The 20,191-nt window shown below is 36.6% G+C and overlaps 1 protein-coding gene across 3 annotated transcripts in view; it reads right to left on the bottom strand.

Moving 5' to 3' along the window:
* RGS12 (regulator of G protein signaling 12) overlaps positions 1-20,191 on the bottom strand; it is a 91,249-nt gene that overhangs the window by 56,057 nt on the left and 15,001 nt on the right. For all 3 annotated transcript variants that reach the window (XM_080411135.1, XM_080411137.1, XM_080411136.1), the window contains exon 3: positions 10,800-10,919. In XM_080411135.1, coding sequence (XP_080267261.1) covers positions 10,800-10,919 — 120 coding nt within the window. The remainder of the gene's footprint in view (positions 1-10,799; positions 10,920-20,191) is intronic.

The raw sequence follows: 20,191 nt of genomic DNA, 5'->3' as shown, positions 1-20,191 counted from the left end.
AGGAAACAATGCATACACATCTTCCTAAGCCTTGCAATTGTTTCTTTCCTCTTTCATATTAAAAACTGATACTTTTGCTGCGATACTTTTGGCATTAAAGACAATTAAACTCTGGAACATATAAAGAATAAGACTATAATGTCAAAATTGGATAATACAGCTAGGACGACCTTTACTTATAAAATATGTGTTTTCTGAGCAACAAGAAACTAGAACTGATCTGAAGTCTCTACACCTCAAAAATTTTGTATTCTAGAAATACTTCTCATTTATTTTCAGTTATTTTAATAACTCATACCATCTGGATTCTGCTTTATTGGATAAAAATCCAGCTGGAAGAAAAAAAAACAATTTAGCTGCACAACTTAAACACTGTAACAATTACAAGATAACTTGTAACTACAACATGATATTCTACTTTACGGAAATACACGTGCAAGTATAGAGAAAATTAAGTGAAAGAAAACTTAATTAGAGAAGTATCTGTATATCTACTATTACTCACTCCACATTTTAAAAACAATGCAATGCTAAAGAGAGATTTGAAACATGTCTTTTAAAAGGTGTATTCTTAATTTCATTACAGAGCTTATACAGAAAGTCAACTGAAATACTTATACTTACAAACTTTGTCTCTTTAAAAACCTCATTGAATCCTTAGAAGCATTATTTACCATATTTCACTGCAAGGTTTCTTAGCTCGGACGACTACTCATTAAACCATATTCCTGTTTTCTGTTCACTTTAGACAAATAAAACTTCATACTTACAGACACTTGACTATCAGTAAAAGTTTTCTCCATGTATAAATAGTTTAATAGCTCATTGTTAAGAAACAGTGCCTTCAACTTTATGATTATGCTCTTTCTGAACACATATTTACTTCTTCCAGAGTCCAGTAAAAAAATGAGGCTTCTCTGCCTGTTGCCCTATCAACACCTCTCCCATTCTCCTCCCTCCCCAGCACATTCTCCGCCCTCAATACTGGTTCTGTATCTTCTCATCAAAAGGAACAGGCAGCTTTTAAAATGGTGTTTAGGCAGGTCCTGTGTAACAATAAAGCTTCTGTAAAGACAACAGCATGCTGCTGAGGAATCTGCTAATGTAAAATGCATTTGGTAAGGGCCTACAGGACTCAGTCTTAAACATTTGTCCAAACTTGTTTAAGCATTGAGTCAACATTGTTTTCTCCTCCGAAGTATTGTATTTTTTAGTACATTCCCCTTTGATGAGTACACTATCTGAATGAACCAGGTCACCAATCCCTATTAAAAATACTTAAAATATAATCTATAAATACTTTAAAAAAATATTGTTAAAACTTGTAAGACTCACGGCAAATTTCTTTTGGTTCCTGGCCTGTAGGTACGTGTCTCAGTATGACTACAATCACATGTATGCATATTATGCAATGTATCTCATCCTACCAAAATGCTCTGTGTTCTTTTGAGTAAGCAGGGCATTGGCATTTACAAGGATTGTGTTCCAAGTGAAACATGATTCTCATAATTTTCAATACCACACCTACTCTCCAGATAAACCAGCAATATTTGTGTATTTTCAGAAAGAAATGCACACTTTCTGCCCAACATATAATGCTTAAATACCATCCTTCTGCAGTTTCTCAGTCCAAAGAGAAGCAGAGGATGGGATCTTTACTGTCTTTTTTAAGTATTAGAAGAACAGATTAAATGTTTTGATGATTTAATACTGAATAAAAAGCAGTAGCTCAACTAATAGAAGCTCCACAGGTGATGCTTTTTTTTTTTTTTAAATTCACTAGCCTGAAGAAGCCATGAGGACAGTGAAAATTAAATGGTGCCAATTCCTAGCCAAAATCCCAGCAGTTTAAACATGAAGACAAGACAAGGTCAGACACCATTCACAAACAGCTACAGTGCTATATTTGTATCATATGTATTCCATGATTATACTCTAGAAATAGCAATTCAGTTCATTCAATAAGGCCTTAGTACATTCCCTAACATTGACCAAGTCTCACTCACAGAGGAAAAAATCCCTCCTTACCCCCATTAGCTAGTATGTCACATGACAAAAAGACATACCAGGTAACAAGAGCAGCCAAGGGAGAGCAGGAACAGGGAGGCATGAAACCGGTTACCCTGTTCCTCATTCCCACCCAGGAACTGCATGGGCAATAGGTTTTGCAGCAGAACCACTAACCAGGCAACCTGCAGGTACCCTCTCCCTCAGACAGCTGCAGGACAGACAGTAAAAACTCCCAGAGCCGCAGCAGTTACACCACACTAGGAAACACTATGGTCAGCAAGCCCTTTACTGCACAAATAAACAAGTTTACACCAAGTGAATGGTAACACAGTTTCCTGTACTGAGAGCACAATCCATAACCCCACAGTTAAGGAGAAGCAATGACCATCACTATGTCTAAGGACATAGGTTTATCAAACCCAGTATTGTGTTTTCAGTAGTGGCCATACATGGATGTCTACCAACGAGTAGCACTGGGCAACACTTAGGATATTTCCCTGATTACATTCTCCCAGACCCCGGATAGTTTTAGTTCAGGACATTTCCTGAACCTGGTGTGGCTTGTGTCCTTAATAATCCCCAGTGGCTCTCTTTTCCCAATACTTGTCCACTTTCCCCCTAGGACATGCAAATTTCTTGCATCTACAACACTCAGTGGTGAGGCATCCCACAGACGGACTCACCTCCTGCATGAACAATTGTGTTCCTCTGTTTGTTTTGCTCCTGGCTTCAGCTGCCTTTAATTAATGGTGCTGTCTTCTTGTCCCGAAGGAGAAGGTGAGCAGTCAATCCCAACTACTTTTCTATGCCACCCATGATTTTGTACTCTTTCTTATGCCTTTCTGAACTTCTACTTTTCTTTTTCCTTTTCTACTTCTAATATAACATATTTGAAATAAAGAGAGCAGGCGCAGGCAAATCACAGGTATGTGTAATGGAATCCTTATGGGGTTTTTTCCTCTATTCCTTCCCCAGTAATTCATAATGCAGGATTTGTTTCATTGCTACTGTACTGTGCTGACATTTTCATGGACTCTCCCTTATAACTCAAAGACCTCACTTCTGAGAAGAAACAGCTCAGAGATACATATATATATATATATATATATCATTTGATGTATGAAGCCAGGGCTGGTTTGCTTCATTTGCATTGCTTTACATTTATCTGCATACATTTTCATCTGCCATTTTGTTTGTCCAGTCATTTAGTCTTATAAAAGCAGGCTGCTCTCATTTTCAGAGACTGCTCTTGTCCTTATTACCTTGAGTAACTTCGCCTCACTGCTCACCTTCTTGGGAGGAGCCAAGATGCTCTAAATCAGGCATAAGGTAAGAAACCGAAGCAAGGGCCAGGCTTACACAGCAAATAACTCTGCGTTTCAGCAACAGACCCCAGTGCAGTAAGGTATTATTCTGCCTTAATGTCATGTACCTCGTGAATTAGAGCCGGAAAAGCAAACAGTTTCAGTTCAAAGAGAGTAAGCCCAATTTTAAACAAATGCTAGGTACCAAAGGTTATAGAGAAAGGCACCTGAGAGGTTGCCCGTCTACCAAGAGTCCCAGTTCTGTGATCATTGACTGTTTCTTCACTACCGAAGGAAACCAGAACCAAAAGAATAGAGCCAAAACCAAGGTCTGATACCTTCATATTGCTGAACTAAGGGATATGACCCCTCTGTAGCTTCAGGTTGTTACTTTAACTTGGCTCACCTTGGCTGATCCTTGTAGTTTCATAAATGTGACTCCATCAGATACGTTGACAGCTTATGAATTCACCTGCATCTAGCAGTACTGGCTACTGACAAGAAGTAAGGCGTACTGCCTGAGGATTTAGGAAGAATACACATTCCTAACTAGTCCCTGAAAGCATATGCTGTGCTCTGGTTCTGTGACAGAAATTGGCTTGATTTGGACAGCCAAGCCCAGAGGCAGTAAGGCTTGGACACCACTTGAGTGGCAGGGTCAGACAACGTGCTGACTGCTTCCTCTGGGAGAAATTTCTCCATACAGTGGCAAATGTCTGCACATATGGGGACTGAATTCCCTATGGAATCCATCCTAGGCAACACAGGCCTTCTTCTCAGGCACCAAAGTATGGGATGAGCACTACCATGATAAGCATTGCCATATGCACCTAACAAAGGAAGTAGAGATGTAATCCAGCTCTCGGCACATTCTCTGACTACTCCACTTTTTATATGCAAATTTACACGGCAAATTTCTCCAGAATAAGAAATAAACAAAATAACCCAAAAGCAGGAGAAAACAGCAAACAGTAAATTTACTTAAGTATGGTCATTTTACCAATTGTAATAACAGAAAATAAATCCCATTATTCTCACTGTCTGCAAAAATACCACACAGTCTAACATTCTGGATTGTATCTAGAGGTAAGTGTCTCCAATTCACAATAAAGACGTTACACACAACTGTACTCATCTGTTGACCAATGCACCTGTCAGATACTCTACGAAACAGTGCGAAGAGCATAAGAACTTTCAATGATAAAGTCTGTAATTGTAAGAAAAACTTAAAAGCATATATCCGTAACTTTTAAAAATTATGGTTCAGTATAAAGTACCAGCTTAACATTAATCCTAGTGCACAATCTGTGAAAATCATAAATATATACCACTGGCATGATCTTTTCCTTATTTAGGGAGTAACAATGGATATAACTAAAGTACCTGATAAGATCACACATGCCAAAGTAAAAGCCTGAAGATGATCCTCTAGACTATGCTGAAAAGAGTTTTAAATTCTTAATAGAGCAGTCTAGAGAACAAAATCTGAAAAAATTATGCTCTTGGAAGACATACTAAGAATGATGACAGAAAAAAAAAAAGAAAAGACTGAGGGATAACAGGGATAACATAGGCATCATCCAGAACCAGATGATGGCAACCTAGACACTGGCTATATCTGTACTAGGCAAATAAAGAGTGCCATAAGCTATTTTCAAAGACAGCTGGTGCTTTCTGGCCACTACCAAACCACCAAGCTCTCCCAACCTCCTACCAATCAAGTTGGTTGCATCTGAACTGCCTGCTGGGCACAGTGATGCCAGTTATTAGGGCTAACTACTAAACCATGTCTGAAATCACTTGAGAAAATATGCTAGTTAGCCCAGGATGAAGCCACATAAATGACAACTCTAACAACGTGACAATGGGAACATTGCAAACCCCTGCCTACCAGGACTGTAACAGTCAAAGGTCTGAATAGAGCAGAAGAATGCCTGGCAGAAAGCACTGGATGCTTTCAAAGCCTTACTGGTCCGCTCCATGACTACGTACACTACAGTAACTGAAGGTAAAGAAATCAACATTTAACGTCATGACCAACTTACACTATTTAAAGCTATGTATTATAGTTCAGCAAGCAGGTTTGAGCTATTATAGCGAGTGACTGCAAAAATCACTAACTGCTCATCTTACACTGTCCTGTTTTAAAAGCTGACCCCAGGTGGCACACTCCAAGAAACGGATCTGTCCTTCACTGCTACTCCACCAAGCAAGATCAGACAGGTCTAGCTAAAGGAAAAAAGAAACAAAGAACCTAAGCTGTGGTCACAGATCCATGAGGTTTCCAAAACAGCAGTGTTAGGCGCTGGACTATCCATATCTACATATATCTATATCAGAATATCCATATATGAGACAACAGTAGCCCCATAAGAACTCTATTAGTAGCATGCTAAAATTCCAGATCTACCTTTTACATACAAAACTGGAGATTTTATTCTGGCATGCAGGTTTTATTTCACAACTCGCCTTTTCACCACCTTCATGAAAGCAGACAGCAAACCTATCAATTGGTCAGTTACATCTTAGACAAAAATTAGGACAAAATACATGCAAAAGACACAATACATAGTACATGGTGAAACCTGTGTACACTGGCAGCCCATGGCAAGTTAGCATAGCTTAAAACAAACCTAGTAAAACCTAAGACAAAAATACACATTTTTTTTCAAATTTAAATTCACAATTATAAGCTGAGAATGAAGAGGCTTCTTGATTTAAATAATGAAATTATCCTAGCCATAGTGGTGGTGGTGTGGCCATCGTGATGATCTAAGAACATCAGTAAGACAAACTCTGCAGGGAGAGTTAATACTTTTTATTAGATCAACTGACAGGGTGAGAAAAGTTTGGGGCATGTTTAGCTCTTCTTGTCTGATTTTCCTAGTATACTAGTTGCTCTAATATAAGCTATAATCTCCCAGTGTAAGCTTTGTCTGATTATTTAAATCAGTCAAAGACAGGTACCCACTTAAAAACTCATTATTAAGTCAAATGAGCATTTAGGGGTTTTTTGCCACCCACAGATGCCAAAGCTAACATCCAGCAGAGACATGTCATTCATTAGTATAAAAACCTCATACCAGAGAGATCTGTTGTATGCTTTCAATTAGCAGATGAAATACAAAAAAGTTGCTTCAGTGGAATTAACAAAATAGAAAAAAAAAATCAAGCATTATTATCGATAATAACAGCTAATAATACTGCATTATTAATGGTTACAATTAAGATAGAACATTCTAACAAAGTCCTCACACTGATTTTTAAAAGGAATATATGATACATTCCAACTTTGAAAACACTACTGAACTCTAGAAATTTGATCCAACAAATGTTCTTTTTCATAAAGGATACCACTTTAAGGTTTCCAAATCAGAATGAAGACAAGAAAATCAGCAACAGCCATCTTTTTTGTCCTGATATTTAGTTAAAAGAATTGAAGTCTTTATTTTTTAAATGATTTCTACATTAAAAGATTACTTACCAATACTCAAAGAGCTTGGCACTTTTTTGCCATCACGGTCTCTCATGATGCTATTCTGCCTCACTTTTAAATACAGACAAATACCAGAAGTACAAGTGCCACAATGATTTTCAAGAACAGTTTTGAATGTTCTCCTTGGCAAGGAGGAACACAAACTTACTGACTTCAAGGGAATACTGCAAGGGTCCCCCATATTTACAGACCTCAAGAAAAATTAAAATTTTAATGGAATGAGCTACAGTTGAAAATATTACGGAATCTGATTCCAAAACTGCTGATGAGTAAGTAAAAGGATTACTCTGTTTAACGTAAATTTTTACAAAAGCAGTGTTCTAGTCTCTGCAGTCTCATAGAATCACTTTTAATGTGTTTACCAATCTATAACCAGCCTCTTTGCTAGGACAAAATTGTGCAAGAGGATGAGAGTAATGGCACTTACCTACAGGGGAAAAAAGTAGGAAGAAAGATAGGATCATACGCTCTCATTAGTCCAAATATTAAATAATCCTAAATCATGGCAAGTTCCATTTAGCTTAAGCTACACCTTGCAAATATGAAACAGAAAACATGCTATAAAGTAAAACTGGTGGAAATCACAGAATTTTAACATAGTTGTTAATGGACACTATTTCATAACAACAAATTATTTTTTATTAATACAAATTAATATTTTTTATTACTGCATACAAAAGGAATCTGTTCTTAATAAAAACAGTTTTCTTGTAATTTAATAAAGAAAAATTTCTAAATACATTTCTTGTGAAAACAACATAATTAAGGCATATCCTAGACATGCTAATTTTCTGGATTCAGTTCCAATTTACAAGATAATTGTATTCAGCCCTGGTGTGAACAAGCACAGTTTCCACAGTTCAGGCAGAAGTGTGTCTTTTTTATTTTGTGAGACAATTTCCATAGCATAACTGCATCCATTAATTTTGCACTGTCATCCTACTTTAATCCCTGCAGATTTAAAATAATCCTGTATACAGGTTCTATTAGTAAAAGCAGCACCTAGAGGTTAATTCTATGAACTTGTCTGTTTTCTTCTGTGTGTCATACAGCTTCTGCAGGTAAGAGGAAAATACTTGAGGAGGGGCCAGCTATAACATTACAGCTAATTCTAACCTTATAATAATATTGTCTGTGTATGTAGAGGCAGCCATAATCTAACAATTTAAAAGAAAAAGTGAAATATTCTCTTGCAATATTTTTTATTAAAATTAAAATATATTTTTATATATATTTACTTCGATAGATTAAAAAAAAATAAATCACCAAACCGCAAAGAAATCACGCCACCTTATGGCAGAAGACAGCAAAACTGACACTTGGTATTTCACACACTACAGCTCCACAGACAAGAGGAGCAAGTACATACTTTCACAAAAAAACCAAATACAGCCTTGTTTAGACCCATAAGCAAATGAAGAGTGTTCAGCATATGCCCATAAAAGAAAGTGCAAGGAACCTACTTACACTGCTCAATTTAGAACACCAAGTTGGATGCTAACAGGTATCAAACCCACAAGATCAGAGAAGCATATTCATTTTCAAACTTCACGTTTTGGGTTACGTTATCCATTCTGCTAAGGTAACTGGAAAGAACAAAAAAGCAACCAAGCAGCCTATGTAATATGTTCAGAATCATTATTCCAAAGGTGGAGTCTCTTAAGAATTTCCTGGTATTGTTATCTCCTCTTCCAGCAACTTTAAATAGATGGCCTGAAATAATCTTAACATGTACTGACACCATGGTGTTCCACTATACTTAGTGTAATAGTACTTGGGAGAAGTGCTGCAGTAGCAATGTTAAAGTTAGAACCAAAATCAAAACACCTCAGCACTATTTTACTTTGACTTAAGAAGTTTTTGAAATTCTTCTCTGGGTTGGTATTTCTCCTGGTGGCTAGGATATCATTCTCTTCTGGCATGCAAAGGGGAGGGGGGGGTGTGGGGGAGTGGGAAAGAGCTTTCCAAGTGAAAAGAAGCAATCAACAGAGATCGGTCCACACCCAAATAGCCACATGTAGTTAGTAAGGGCATTCATCCAAACACAGATTTCAATACAGATTGTTTCTTTGTCCAATTCATATGGTGACCTAGAATGTAAATTTCCCTATCCAAAGTAACAGCTTTAACAACTACTACACTGTGTAACCCAGAGAGCCTCTCAATCCCTCCTGCTGGTGCTACTCAAATTGTATACGCTACCATACCAACTAAGACATGAGAGAAAAATTGACTTTTTAGGCCAGTAACCATGCCATCGTTCTGAAATTAACAAAGTACCAAGTCCCTATTTTAATGAATCTTTATGCAATGTAAAACACCTCCAACAACAGAAATAAAATTATATCCTTGGTGTTTAAAATTCTCAAAATATGAGATGTGCATATAAATCTGTATGAAATTTCAATCCAGAAGAACATGGTGTGAACCATGTTTTTTCTATTGCACATGCCTAGTGCTAGTAATTCTAGGCTCCTAGATATTGACAAGATTCTCTCTTACTGTGACCAGAAATTCTGTCATAATTGGTAATATATACTAGCAAGCTTTTTTAATTTAGAAGAAATCATAGTTTTCCAGTTAAGAAAGATTTAGCGAGATAGTTCCCAAACAGCTTTATCCAGAAGATCTTGCTCTGTTTCTTAAAGTTATGCACTTACTGTATTAAAGTTATGAATGCAAAGAAATGAAAAAGTATTTTCCATTATTAGAAAAAAAAATAGACACTTAAAAGCTTCAGGTAACAAAATAGAAATAGACGACAATTAAAAAACATCCTTTAAGACATCTGAGAAGCAATCACAGTTCCTACCTGCATTCCCTAAGCACACCAGAAGCTCCTTCCATATATTGTTCCCTAAAAATCCAGTGCACCAAGCTCCGCTTTCCTTTAATTCCAAGTCAGTAAAATGCCATTCTTCCTACATTTTCCCACGAAAGGAAACTCAGAATATCTCCTTTCCTCCTCCCATCTCAAATGCTTTTTAAACACCTCCTTCCCATTTAGAGGAATCAGTGTGCCACATTCCCTCCCATGCTGAAGAGCAGTGTAATATGTATTACGCGGTTCTTGTGCCAAAAGCTCTGCACATATTTTTATTTCTCCCCAACCACAAACCTTCTTTCAGATAAGCATCATAAAAGGACAAGGGAAAAATCCCTCCATTCACCTTCACATTACTATGGGTCAGGTTTTCCCAAGGAAGCACACTAGAACAGAAGATATAATGAAGCTATAATCCTACAGCTGGTTGAGGAAGGCTCTTAGCCAAGCAGGCAGAACAGCTTTTAAAATTCAGATGGCTTTTTATTCCTTGTTTCCACCAAAAACAATAAGGTTTGGCCACTGAGAACCAGGCATCAGCTGATGTTTTATACCAGATGTGAAATAGCATTATTACATTACACTCAGAAAGACTCAAAATCAACATAACCAATGACCAACACCAAGTTCATTAGGAATTCCCTTTTCTCAGCTGTTACATATACGGAGGAAATTTAAGTATTTTAAAAAAAATTTCCATACGCAGTAAGCTACATTCCTTAGGAAGTTATGTAAAGAACCTGGTCTAGCAACAAATTTCACCTCTTGAAACATTCTCAATGCAATGATCATCAGCTGAATGAAAAGAAGAACATCATGAGAACTTGATATTTTGTACAATATCATGATACAATGATTTTGAAGATATGATGAACATTTTGTTCAGTCAAACTGTATTGTTTTACTTTACGTTACCAGCTGTGATGGGTAAGTCAAGATTCTCCACAGAAAGAATGGCCACTGCTGGCAGCAATATCAACTATTAAAGAAACACTGAAAGAGTCAGGTGATGCCCAAAATTTGTATTCCCCTCACATAAATGTCATATGATGATTAGTAACTTTATTACATTACAGATACCGCTTGCTTTCTCTCACTAATGATCAGCATTAACTACTGTAAATTCCTAAGACTCAATTCTAAGTTTTAAGTGAAAGTTATTTACCTCAAGGTCATCCAGAGAACGAGTAATACTAAATCGCTTAGATCTTCCAAATGATCTTCGAACCAAAGAACGCGGGGGAGGAGCCTGACTTAATCCCATTGGATGTCCAAATTTTGCACCCTAAACAAAACATAAAATACATATTATTGTTTTACTTCTTTAATACATGGCTGATCACAGCAACAGCACCTGAATTTTAAGCATTGGTAGGTACAGAATTCCAAGGAGATGGATTTGCAAACCTGTAACAGGACCACAACTTCAACACAAGTTTGTCACTTGCCATGCTGCTGTAAAATCATTTATTAAAATCATTAATATTTACTTTTCCGGTCTCAAGTGAAATATCATAAATATTCAGCATTAAGTTACTGTATAAACATGAGTCACCAGTTAGGCTGCTAAAATGTACACATGCAACATGTCAGTATTAGTAGACAGAGCTTAATTAAAAGCAAAACATACTAGCTCTTTAATGTCTTAACTGGAAAACATTTACAATGACAAAATATTTGTTCCTTCTATAGGAAATCATCATCCTAGAAATCATCTTGCCCAGCTTCTGTTGGAATCTTTCTTCACACTTTTAAATTTATTTTATTTTTTAATTAAAAGGCTTCCTACTGGGAAGTCCAACTTTTTAAATCACACAGTACAAAATGTAGGCCCTTTTGTTCTGGGGAAAGAAACCACCTGGATGTTCCATGACTAGAACTGGTGCTGTAATAATTAAATCTAATGGCTTTCTCTCTTCCCCATAATAAGTCTCTCCCTCCTTACAAAGTCACCAGATGTCAGTTAAGCTACAACAGCTCAGCACGTACATATCTAGTTTATGCCAAACGGCAGAGTGTAAGCTTAAACCTAAGAGTAGGCACACAGTCAGTGACTGGTGCTAAGCAGATGTACATAAACCAACCACATTATGAAAACTTGTGATTATGTGCCTAGAATTTTGGATTCCTTTCACTGTAACAGTCCATGTTGGGAAAATTCCTCCCTGTCTCCTCTCCTTAAACAGCAGAGTTTAATTCAGAATAAATTTTCCTCTATTTCATTTCAGCATCCTTCTTCATCACAGTAAGCTTAAAAATATATTTTTTAGTACTTTTATAATTGCTTATTGGCAGCTTTGTAATATTTATTATATTTTATATTTGTATTTGTTTCTTCCTTTGGGCAAGTTGCTGTGCTCTCCATTCTGAAATGTTTTAGTATCCCTTTGATCACTTGTTTGAAAGTCTATACACATCACATTAACCAAAATAAAACCATAAATTTCACATTTTTATAACCTTATACTAACAACCACTCACCCAAAGTAGAGAACATCAACAACATTATACAGCTTCCTTACTGCAATAAAATGAAAGGTATCCAACAGATGTCTGCCTGTTTGCTTATTCCCATGGATTTAGCACTATTCTTTACCAACAGGGCTCTGTCACCAGTATTCACAACTGACTGTTTACAAGCTCATAGAAATCTCAAGATGTAAGACAGCATACAGGAATCCGGATCTAAAGTATGTTGCAGGGTTCATCACTGCAACAGGCTGAGACTCCAGCTTCTTCATTTAGTATTACAAGTGATTCATTTTTACATGCAGTCTCCTTCCCCCCAGTTTTCAATTTAGTAAGGGGGGTTTTATTGGCAGAAAAGAAAACTGAGTGGATTCTACCAAGGTAAACTGGAAATCTGGCAAATGGACAATAGCTTCTAAGGTTTTTGAAAGAGCATTTAAAAGTGCAGTATAGACAAGCTAAGAAGGCTTTTGCTAAAATGATTGACTAAATGTGAAGACAGGCAGGTTGTTCTCTGTAAATGTTCACAGATAGCACCCACTGGAATGATAGTTCCTGTCTTTTTGAGCAACTTTTAAAATCATCTGTTCATCCAGGCAGGTACCACTGAGGTGGTTCACACTCCCCTCATACCTTACAGTCACTGCAGTCTTTCCTGTCTAAACTGAAGGCTTACACCTAATGCAGTAATCCATGTCAAACTATGAACTCCACATTAACCCAACTAAATTCAGCAGTATCCATTACTATTACTGTGTAACATATCAAAACACTAACATGGCTCCTCCTGTGTGAGTATGCTCCGGTTAAAGCATCATTAATATAGTGAACAACTTCTAGGTTTCACCACTAGTCAAGTATGACCACGTTAGTTCTGCAATTTTCAAATTTTTAATCTGTTGATTAGTGAAAAAAGTTACCAGCCTACAAACAGTTCAGCAAATTCTATGGCTAGTGAAATTATTATTAGTGTGAGTACAACTGCTATTTTGAAACTAATGAAATAGTTACACAGTATGGATTCTGCTTAATGGTTTTTCAAGTATTTCTAAAAACAAGACGCAACCCTCGGAGGACTTCATCTTTCATAAAAGAAAACTGGTGAAAGGAAACGAAGGAAATAAACTATCAACAGCAGTCATATCTATTCTGAATACCGAATACGTTTTCATTCTTCTAATTCAGTCCAAGAAGTACATAAACTCTCCAGTATATGTTTAAATAGCGGAGATCGCCATACACAATTCTGGGAAACTAAGATATACAACTAAAAAATATACAGTCAAAAAAGTTTTGAAATGGTAACATTACAAATTGAAGAAAAAGGAACAAACTGCCTGAAGACAAATCTAGTTAGACTGCACTGAGAAGCAGACTCTAGATAGGATTAATTATCACCAGATGCCCCATTTTAGAATTAAATACTGCTTACCTATTTGTGGTCAGAAACATAAGAAAGAGAAAGGAGGGTGGACAAAAAACAGTTGTAAATTGTGTGGTAGTGGAAAAGAGAACAGTAGATTAGTATCCAATCAAAATTTTTATCTACAGTTTTTGACATTCTTATACAAAACTCACCACTGAGCCCTGGACAGAATGATAAAGATAAGTGCAGGAGAAAAAAAAAAATAAAAATGTAAGAATAAAACAGTGCTTAAAAAAACCATTACAAAATGTAAAAATTCACATTTCCCCAACTTATCTGGTTAACAATTGCAATTAGGAAAAGGTTTTCAACTGACAAAAATCTCTTCCTTGCTCTGAAGAATCAAATTAATAATCTAGGAAATTAAAGAAGACATTCACAAACTATTCCATTTCCTGGTAACAATACTAATTTCATCTTTTCTTGACTCTATTCCAGATATTCAGACAATGAAGGCAGATCTTCTGTAGATCAATTTAAAAAAATTGCCTTGCATACACATACAAATACAGAATCATGTAGCTTAGGCAAATAGCAGCAGCATTTTGGCAAGTGTTCTTCATAGGACTCTGAAGAGCTGGAAATCAAAGCATCCATGACCTGAAGAGAGAGCAGCCATTGAAGCTAGAACGTACTAATCAGTATGGGTAAAGCAATCCACGGTATTTGAGCAAGAGAGATTGCTAGTGCAATGACTGATATAAATGTAAATTTTGTGGTTTGTTAAAGAAATTCTCTTACTTCTGAAAGTCTTTATTACACTATTGAAGACATTAAAAAACATTAAATGAACCTAAAAAAATTCAAAATGGTACACTGTATGACAAAAAAAATGCTGTTTCATTCACTGTTAGCTGCCAAATTAAATCACTGAAATTTGTTACATGAACACTGGTCTATGGGTTTTTTTAAATACAGATTGCCTATAAACCCTAGAACTATTTACTATCCTATCTTCAAGATTCTCTTCCAGAAACACTGTCTTGCTGAATCTGTAACAGAAAACTCTAAAAATATCTAGATATTCAAGAAAATCAATGAAATCCTATCACAGGACAGTATTAGAAATTAAAACATCCATCCGATAGTTCACCAAGTATCTTCATTTTAGGAATCCAGAAACAAACAGAAAGGCACAGAAATTTGTGAAACAAGTTGATTAGTGAAAAGCATGTCCTACAGCAATACATCCTCTGTGTCTTGCAATGCAGACACTTATAACCCTGCTACTACTATTATGGTCAAAGTACTAAAGAACTTATCTCTAAAAGCCTTTACCCTGTCATAGTTTGGCAGATGGAGAGGAAAACCAACAAAGATTAAAGGAATTAACACACTGATGCTCTAAAAAAAATCCATTCCTTTTTCTATTCGTGTAACAAAGTAAAAATTATGAACTAGCATGGACTGAAATACCAGTTAAATGTTTAATCATAAGAGGAAAAGCAGGACAATGAATGGGTCTGCATAATTATTTTTTTTAGTATATGACTAGATCACCCCTTTTCCTTAGGCTAACAGGAAATGGCAAGTGCAAATACACTCCCCTGAAATAAGCAACAATCACTGACCAAACTATAGTGTTTCTTTCCTTTCAAATACAGGGGTTTTAATTTAATTTTGAACCTGCTTATTTGGTCTTGTGGATGAGCTACCTCCTAATCCACTTGACAGGAAAAGCATTAAAAACAAAAGTCACCAGAGAAGGATTGATACAGCAGCAGTTTGTGAATGTGTCCAAGTAAGAACAGTTTCTGTCTGATAACAAGAAATGTGTACAAGGAAAGTACAAATGAGAAAGTGGGAAATGTATTTTGTATGTTAACAAGACAGAGGGAGTGAAGAAGCACGACGCGTGTCAGACTGCCGACAGAAGGAACAAAAATTATCCAGTTAAAGGTGACCTGCACAAATGTAGCTCTTCAAAGACAGACAGAAAAAGGATGGAATCTTAGAAGTAATTTTAACTGACAAACAGGTTAGGCAGCAGTTCTATATAACATTATTTTCAGCAGCTATGCTAGCTTAAGGACTTTGCGTGTACCTCTGACCATTCACACCAGCTCCCAACTTGCAGCAGGCTGCCCCCCTCCTCTCCACTAACAATAAACTATGGTTTACAACATGAAATAATCCTGTTTCTAACACAGATCCACAGTCATGCCAACACAACCGATGACTCTCCTTGCCAACTCTGGCCTGAGAGTGACAGGAACTCTTAGTACTACCAAAGAAATGCAATGTGAAACTATGATAGTCAATACGATACTCTAAGCCTGGAGCTTGAGTGCACAGAAGCAAGTTCATGAAACTATCAATTATTCAGAACCCAAAGCAACCAAACACCTTTAGAAAACATCTTCAATTAGCTTAAAGGAATTACCAGCTATAGCATGAGCTGTATCATGCCCTTTCGTATTCTTGCAAATGCACTTACCAAGCACTGTAACTTTTTAACAAACTGTCACACATAACAACCCGAAATTTCCCATTTTGTATTACACAGTCTTTGTGTCTTCCTACAGTTAAATGTGGTATTGTCCTCTCATCCAAATATGTGGGTATAACTAATAAAACAATAAGATTCCTCTCCTCTGGTACAACAGTTTAAAAGCTGGAGGAGCAGAAAGGAGGTAGCAAGGAAAGGGCACTGGCAGCTTTTGGTGTACAAGAGGGTAAGGAAGTGGGAGATTTTTACTAGGTGTTCAAGCCTCCCGACAGTGACAAAATACAGGCAGCTGGCAACAATTAATCCAAAAAAAGGAGGAAAAAAGGAGAAAGAAAAACAGTGAGGCTTAGGCCAGCTTTACAACATCTAGCAATTTTAATCTTTTCATGGAGAAAACAGTTTGTGACCTTGAGGGGAAACTAAAAGGGCTAAATCTTACAGGACAGAGATTTTGGCTGCGGTGTGGAAGACCAGGAAGAGGGAAAGGTAAAATATAGAAGAGCTAATCTAAAAGGTTAAAAACACCACTAACAAGCCTGATCATCTACATTTACAGAAGGATGCTTTCAAAACTGTTTCACAATGAAAGCTAATCTCACAAGATTCAGAGGCATCTGAGTGATTTTTTTTAAAAATATTTGAGGAAAAAAGCATAAGTAATTGAACGCCATGAACAAAGTTATAAGAGCTCTACAACAAAAATATAGTTACTGGTATGTAGTAATTTTGATAGAGATCGTTTCTGTCAAGCAGGTTCTATATAAGAGCAGGTGGCACATACACAGGAACTATATAAAACCAGAAGTCAATTTCCCAGGTAAGCATCTCCCTACACTAGAAAGTCCAATAAATTAGATTATTTTAACAAAAGCTCTGACTATGAGCACCTGTACGAAAAGTGTCAATTTGAGTACTCATTTCTGATTAATTGCCTCTAAAAAGCACATAACAGAAGGAGGGTGCTTATATTCACAGATTTTATCGCAAAGGAGAAAAAAAATAACAGCACCAATTTAAAAGGCCTCAGTTTAAGAAGCTCAACTAGATACAGAATTTGCTATGTTCTATGTGTCACAGAGCTTAATCATACTAACTATAAAATCTCAAATTTTAATGTGTTCTACTCCTATTACCAGCTATTGAAGCTGGAGCAGCAGTTCATCTTTACAAAAACGCCAGCTTAAGACTTCAGAAAGAAAGCTCCTAATGTAGACCTTTCTGAAAAGGGATGGGAAACAGGGATGCTACAGTAATACCAACATGGTGCACAAAATCTCAAAAAACAGTGAAAACCTTGGAGGATTGTAGAACAAAGCAGCTGATACAAATATTTTCATCAACATTAGTCTCAAATCCTCCTCTGGACCACTTGGCTTAATCTTCCTCTGTAGTCCACTACCATCCCCAAGTGCCCATTCTTCGGATTATGGGTCCTGTTAGCAGAGCAACCACCCTGCTGAAGCAATGCAGTCAGACTGTAGGCCATCACCTCCCTTTGCCCCTCATCCTATCAGCCAGTGTCACACGCTCCTCCACCCAAAAACTGACAGCACAGACTTGCAGGACTTGTAAAGTGAGGGTCTGTGGGGCCTGAGAATGGGATGGATTGAAATATCAGGTACGCTGGGTTAGGGCCTCTCGTACCTGAAAGAGATAAAAGAATCTGGGAAGGAAATGGGAAAGAGCTTGCTGTGGTCCAGTCCCCTGGACCATAGCAGGAACAGAAGCAGTAAGTCCTGAGGTACAGAAGGCATGCTGATAAGAGAGGGCTCCATATGCTATGGAACAAAAAAGAATTAAGTAACACCCTCCAGGCTGCCCCACACTGCTGCCATCATCATGGATTGACATCACCTCAGAAAACTGGACTAGGTGGGGGAGGTCTAGCATCATTCAAACTTTACTGACAGCTCTTCCACAGCCTTTAATTCCTGTAATGGTTTATTTTTTTTTTTTTGGCACCAGTATGACAACGGATTCAAATGGTATCACTCACCATTACTGGTCAATGGATCTGGTCGCTTTTAAGAATACCTCTTTATTAATCATTTCTCTGCCTTCCAACCGTTACAGGGGCATTTTTAATGGCAGTTTGGCCCATAATATAATAAAGAATGATGTAAAATTTCATGTAAGATCTCTGTGCACTCTGGGAAGACACAGAAAATAGGCTGTCCTGTCACACTGGACATCCAAGTAAATGAAATTTATTGCTTGTCTCCTGTACTAAGGATAATAAGCACAAAACACTGACCGCCTACATTTCAGTACTAGCCTAATCCCTTTTCAAACAAAAAAGCACACATGCTGATGGCATTAATGCAGATGGAATAGTAAAATCATTTTCTCAGTATAACAAGATAACAGTATCCTTTATGAGTTGGAAGCCTATTAATTGGAAATTGCAGAGGAACAGAAAGATCAGAGTACACTAGGGGAAAACGTGGAGAAAATTACAAGTACACACATAACAAGTGGCTCGAAATCATCTTGAACATTAGGAAAGCATTAGCTGGGAACATTAAGTAAGTATGGCCCAATAATCAGTAACAATCAAAAAGGCAAATGAAGATTCATGAGAAAAGTGAAAGAAATCAAGAAATAAGTTTTATGACTACATTGCCTGCCCACTGCTTATAATACTGGTCAACCCATATCAAAAGTAATATAGCATAACTAAGGGAGAAAGACTAAAATTACAAAAAACTTTTGTATGGGAGGAGACTAAGCTGACTTCTGTTTGGAAAGTAGGTGACTGGTGGTTGAGGTTTAAAACAAAATAAAATGCCTAAGAGAAAATAAATAGACAGTAAGATTGTTCAGTATTTCTTATGGCAAATATTAGCAGGTATGAAATGAAACTATATAGAAGTAACAATTATGTACTGTTTTCTTTCCATGCTATTAAACTGCAGAATATATGTCAAGTGATAGCAGGAATGCCAGAAGTACAACTGAGTTTAAGAAAAAACAAATTCAAGAACGAAGGTTATTACACACAATGATATGGATGGATAGTGCCTCTACCAGAGGAAAGTCTCTAAACTACATGCTGCTGCAAATTAGGAGATTTTTTTCACTGTTCTTCTAGGATTCCTCTAAGCAGCTGCTCCTGGATGGTATCCAAAACAGAATATTGACCTCAATATTGGATATCTCATTTGATATATATATGGATGTTTTTACTGATTGATTACAAAAGAAGTATTAACCATCAATGCTATGTGCTATGCAAAAAGTAATAATATGTTAAGAGGTATTTTGGGAAGTTACTGGCAATAGAGACAGGAAAATACATTTTTGTATATTTTTGTATTATTTTTGTATTTGTAATTGTATATTACAATTACACAAAAGCTTGACCAGGAAATCAGCATAAAATTTTGGTCACTCAGCTCCAAGAAAGAATTTAAACTAGAATACTTACTGAAAGAGCTACTAAAGTTATCCAGAGAATGAAAACCTTACTTCCCAGAAGACTGAAAGACTAACTGCTTTACATCAAACAAAATTAAAGCCAAAAGAGAACAAAAAGGTAAACACTGGAAAAAAAGATTCAAATTCACTAAAGGAGTCACTAGCAGCAGAGGAAATGAGTATAAGGTGGCCATGACTAGATTTCATACTGGAAAAATCAAAACAAGTGTCTAACATTGTAATAGAAATGTAATACATTTCTGTAGAAGGCTGGGTGCAAACACATTTTTTTTCAAGGTACAGCTGCTAAATGTATGGGAGGCATGACAATACATGACTGCCTAGAAGACCTAAAATTTGGTTGGATGATGCAGAAAATCCTCCTCTAGTACTATCTTTGCAACTTTCTGATGTCTTAATGGCAATTTTATTGATGGGATTTATTTTCAAGTCTTTCTCTTGAGGCTTCATTTTTCCATGTTTATGTTTAGATACTTCAGGCAAGTTTTAGCAATTCCATATTTATTTTTGTTAATCAAAGACCTTTGATTCCATACTGATGTATTGCTTCTAGAGTGAAGAACTGCTCTTTTACACTCCTTTTTTTCTCTACATCTTCTCAACTGCAAGGAATTGGGGTCTATCTTTGTATAACTGAAAGCTCAGACAATAATGTTATAATCTTCTATCTCAAAGCTTCTACATTTAAAACTTAAAATAGAGCCACTTTTTATTATTTCAATTCATTCTGTGCTAATTATTTTTCTCGACACTACTTTATTATGTCTTTTGTTTC

The sequence above is a fragment of the Falco punctatus genome (assembly GCF_963210335.1).
Source record: "Falco punctatus genome assembly, chromosome: 1".
NCBI classification, from domain to species: Eukaryota; Metazoa; Chordata; class Aves; order Falconiformes; family Falconidae; genus Falco; species Falco punctatus.
The sequence above is the reverse complement of the archived record's forward strand: the minus strand, read 5'-3'. Positions and strand labels throughout refer to the sequence as shown.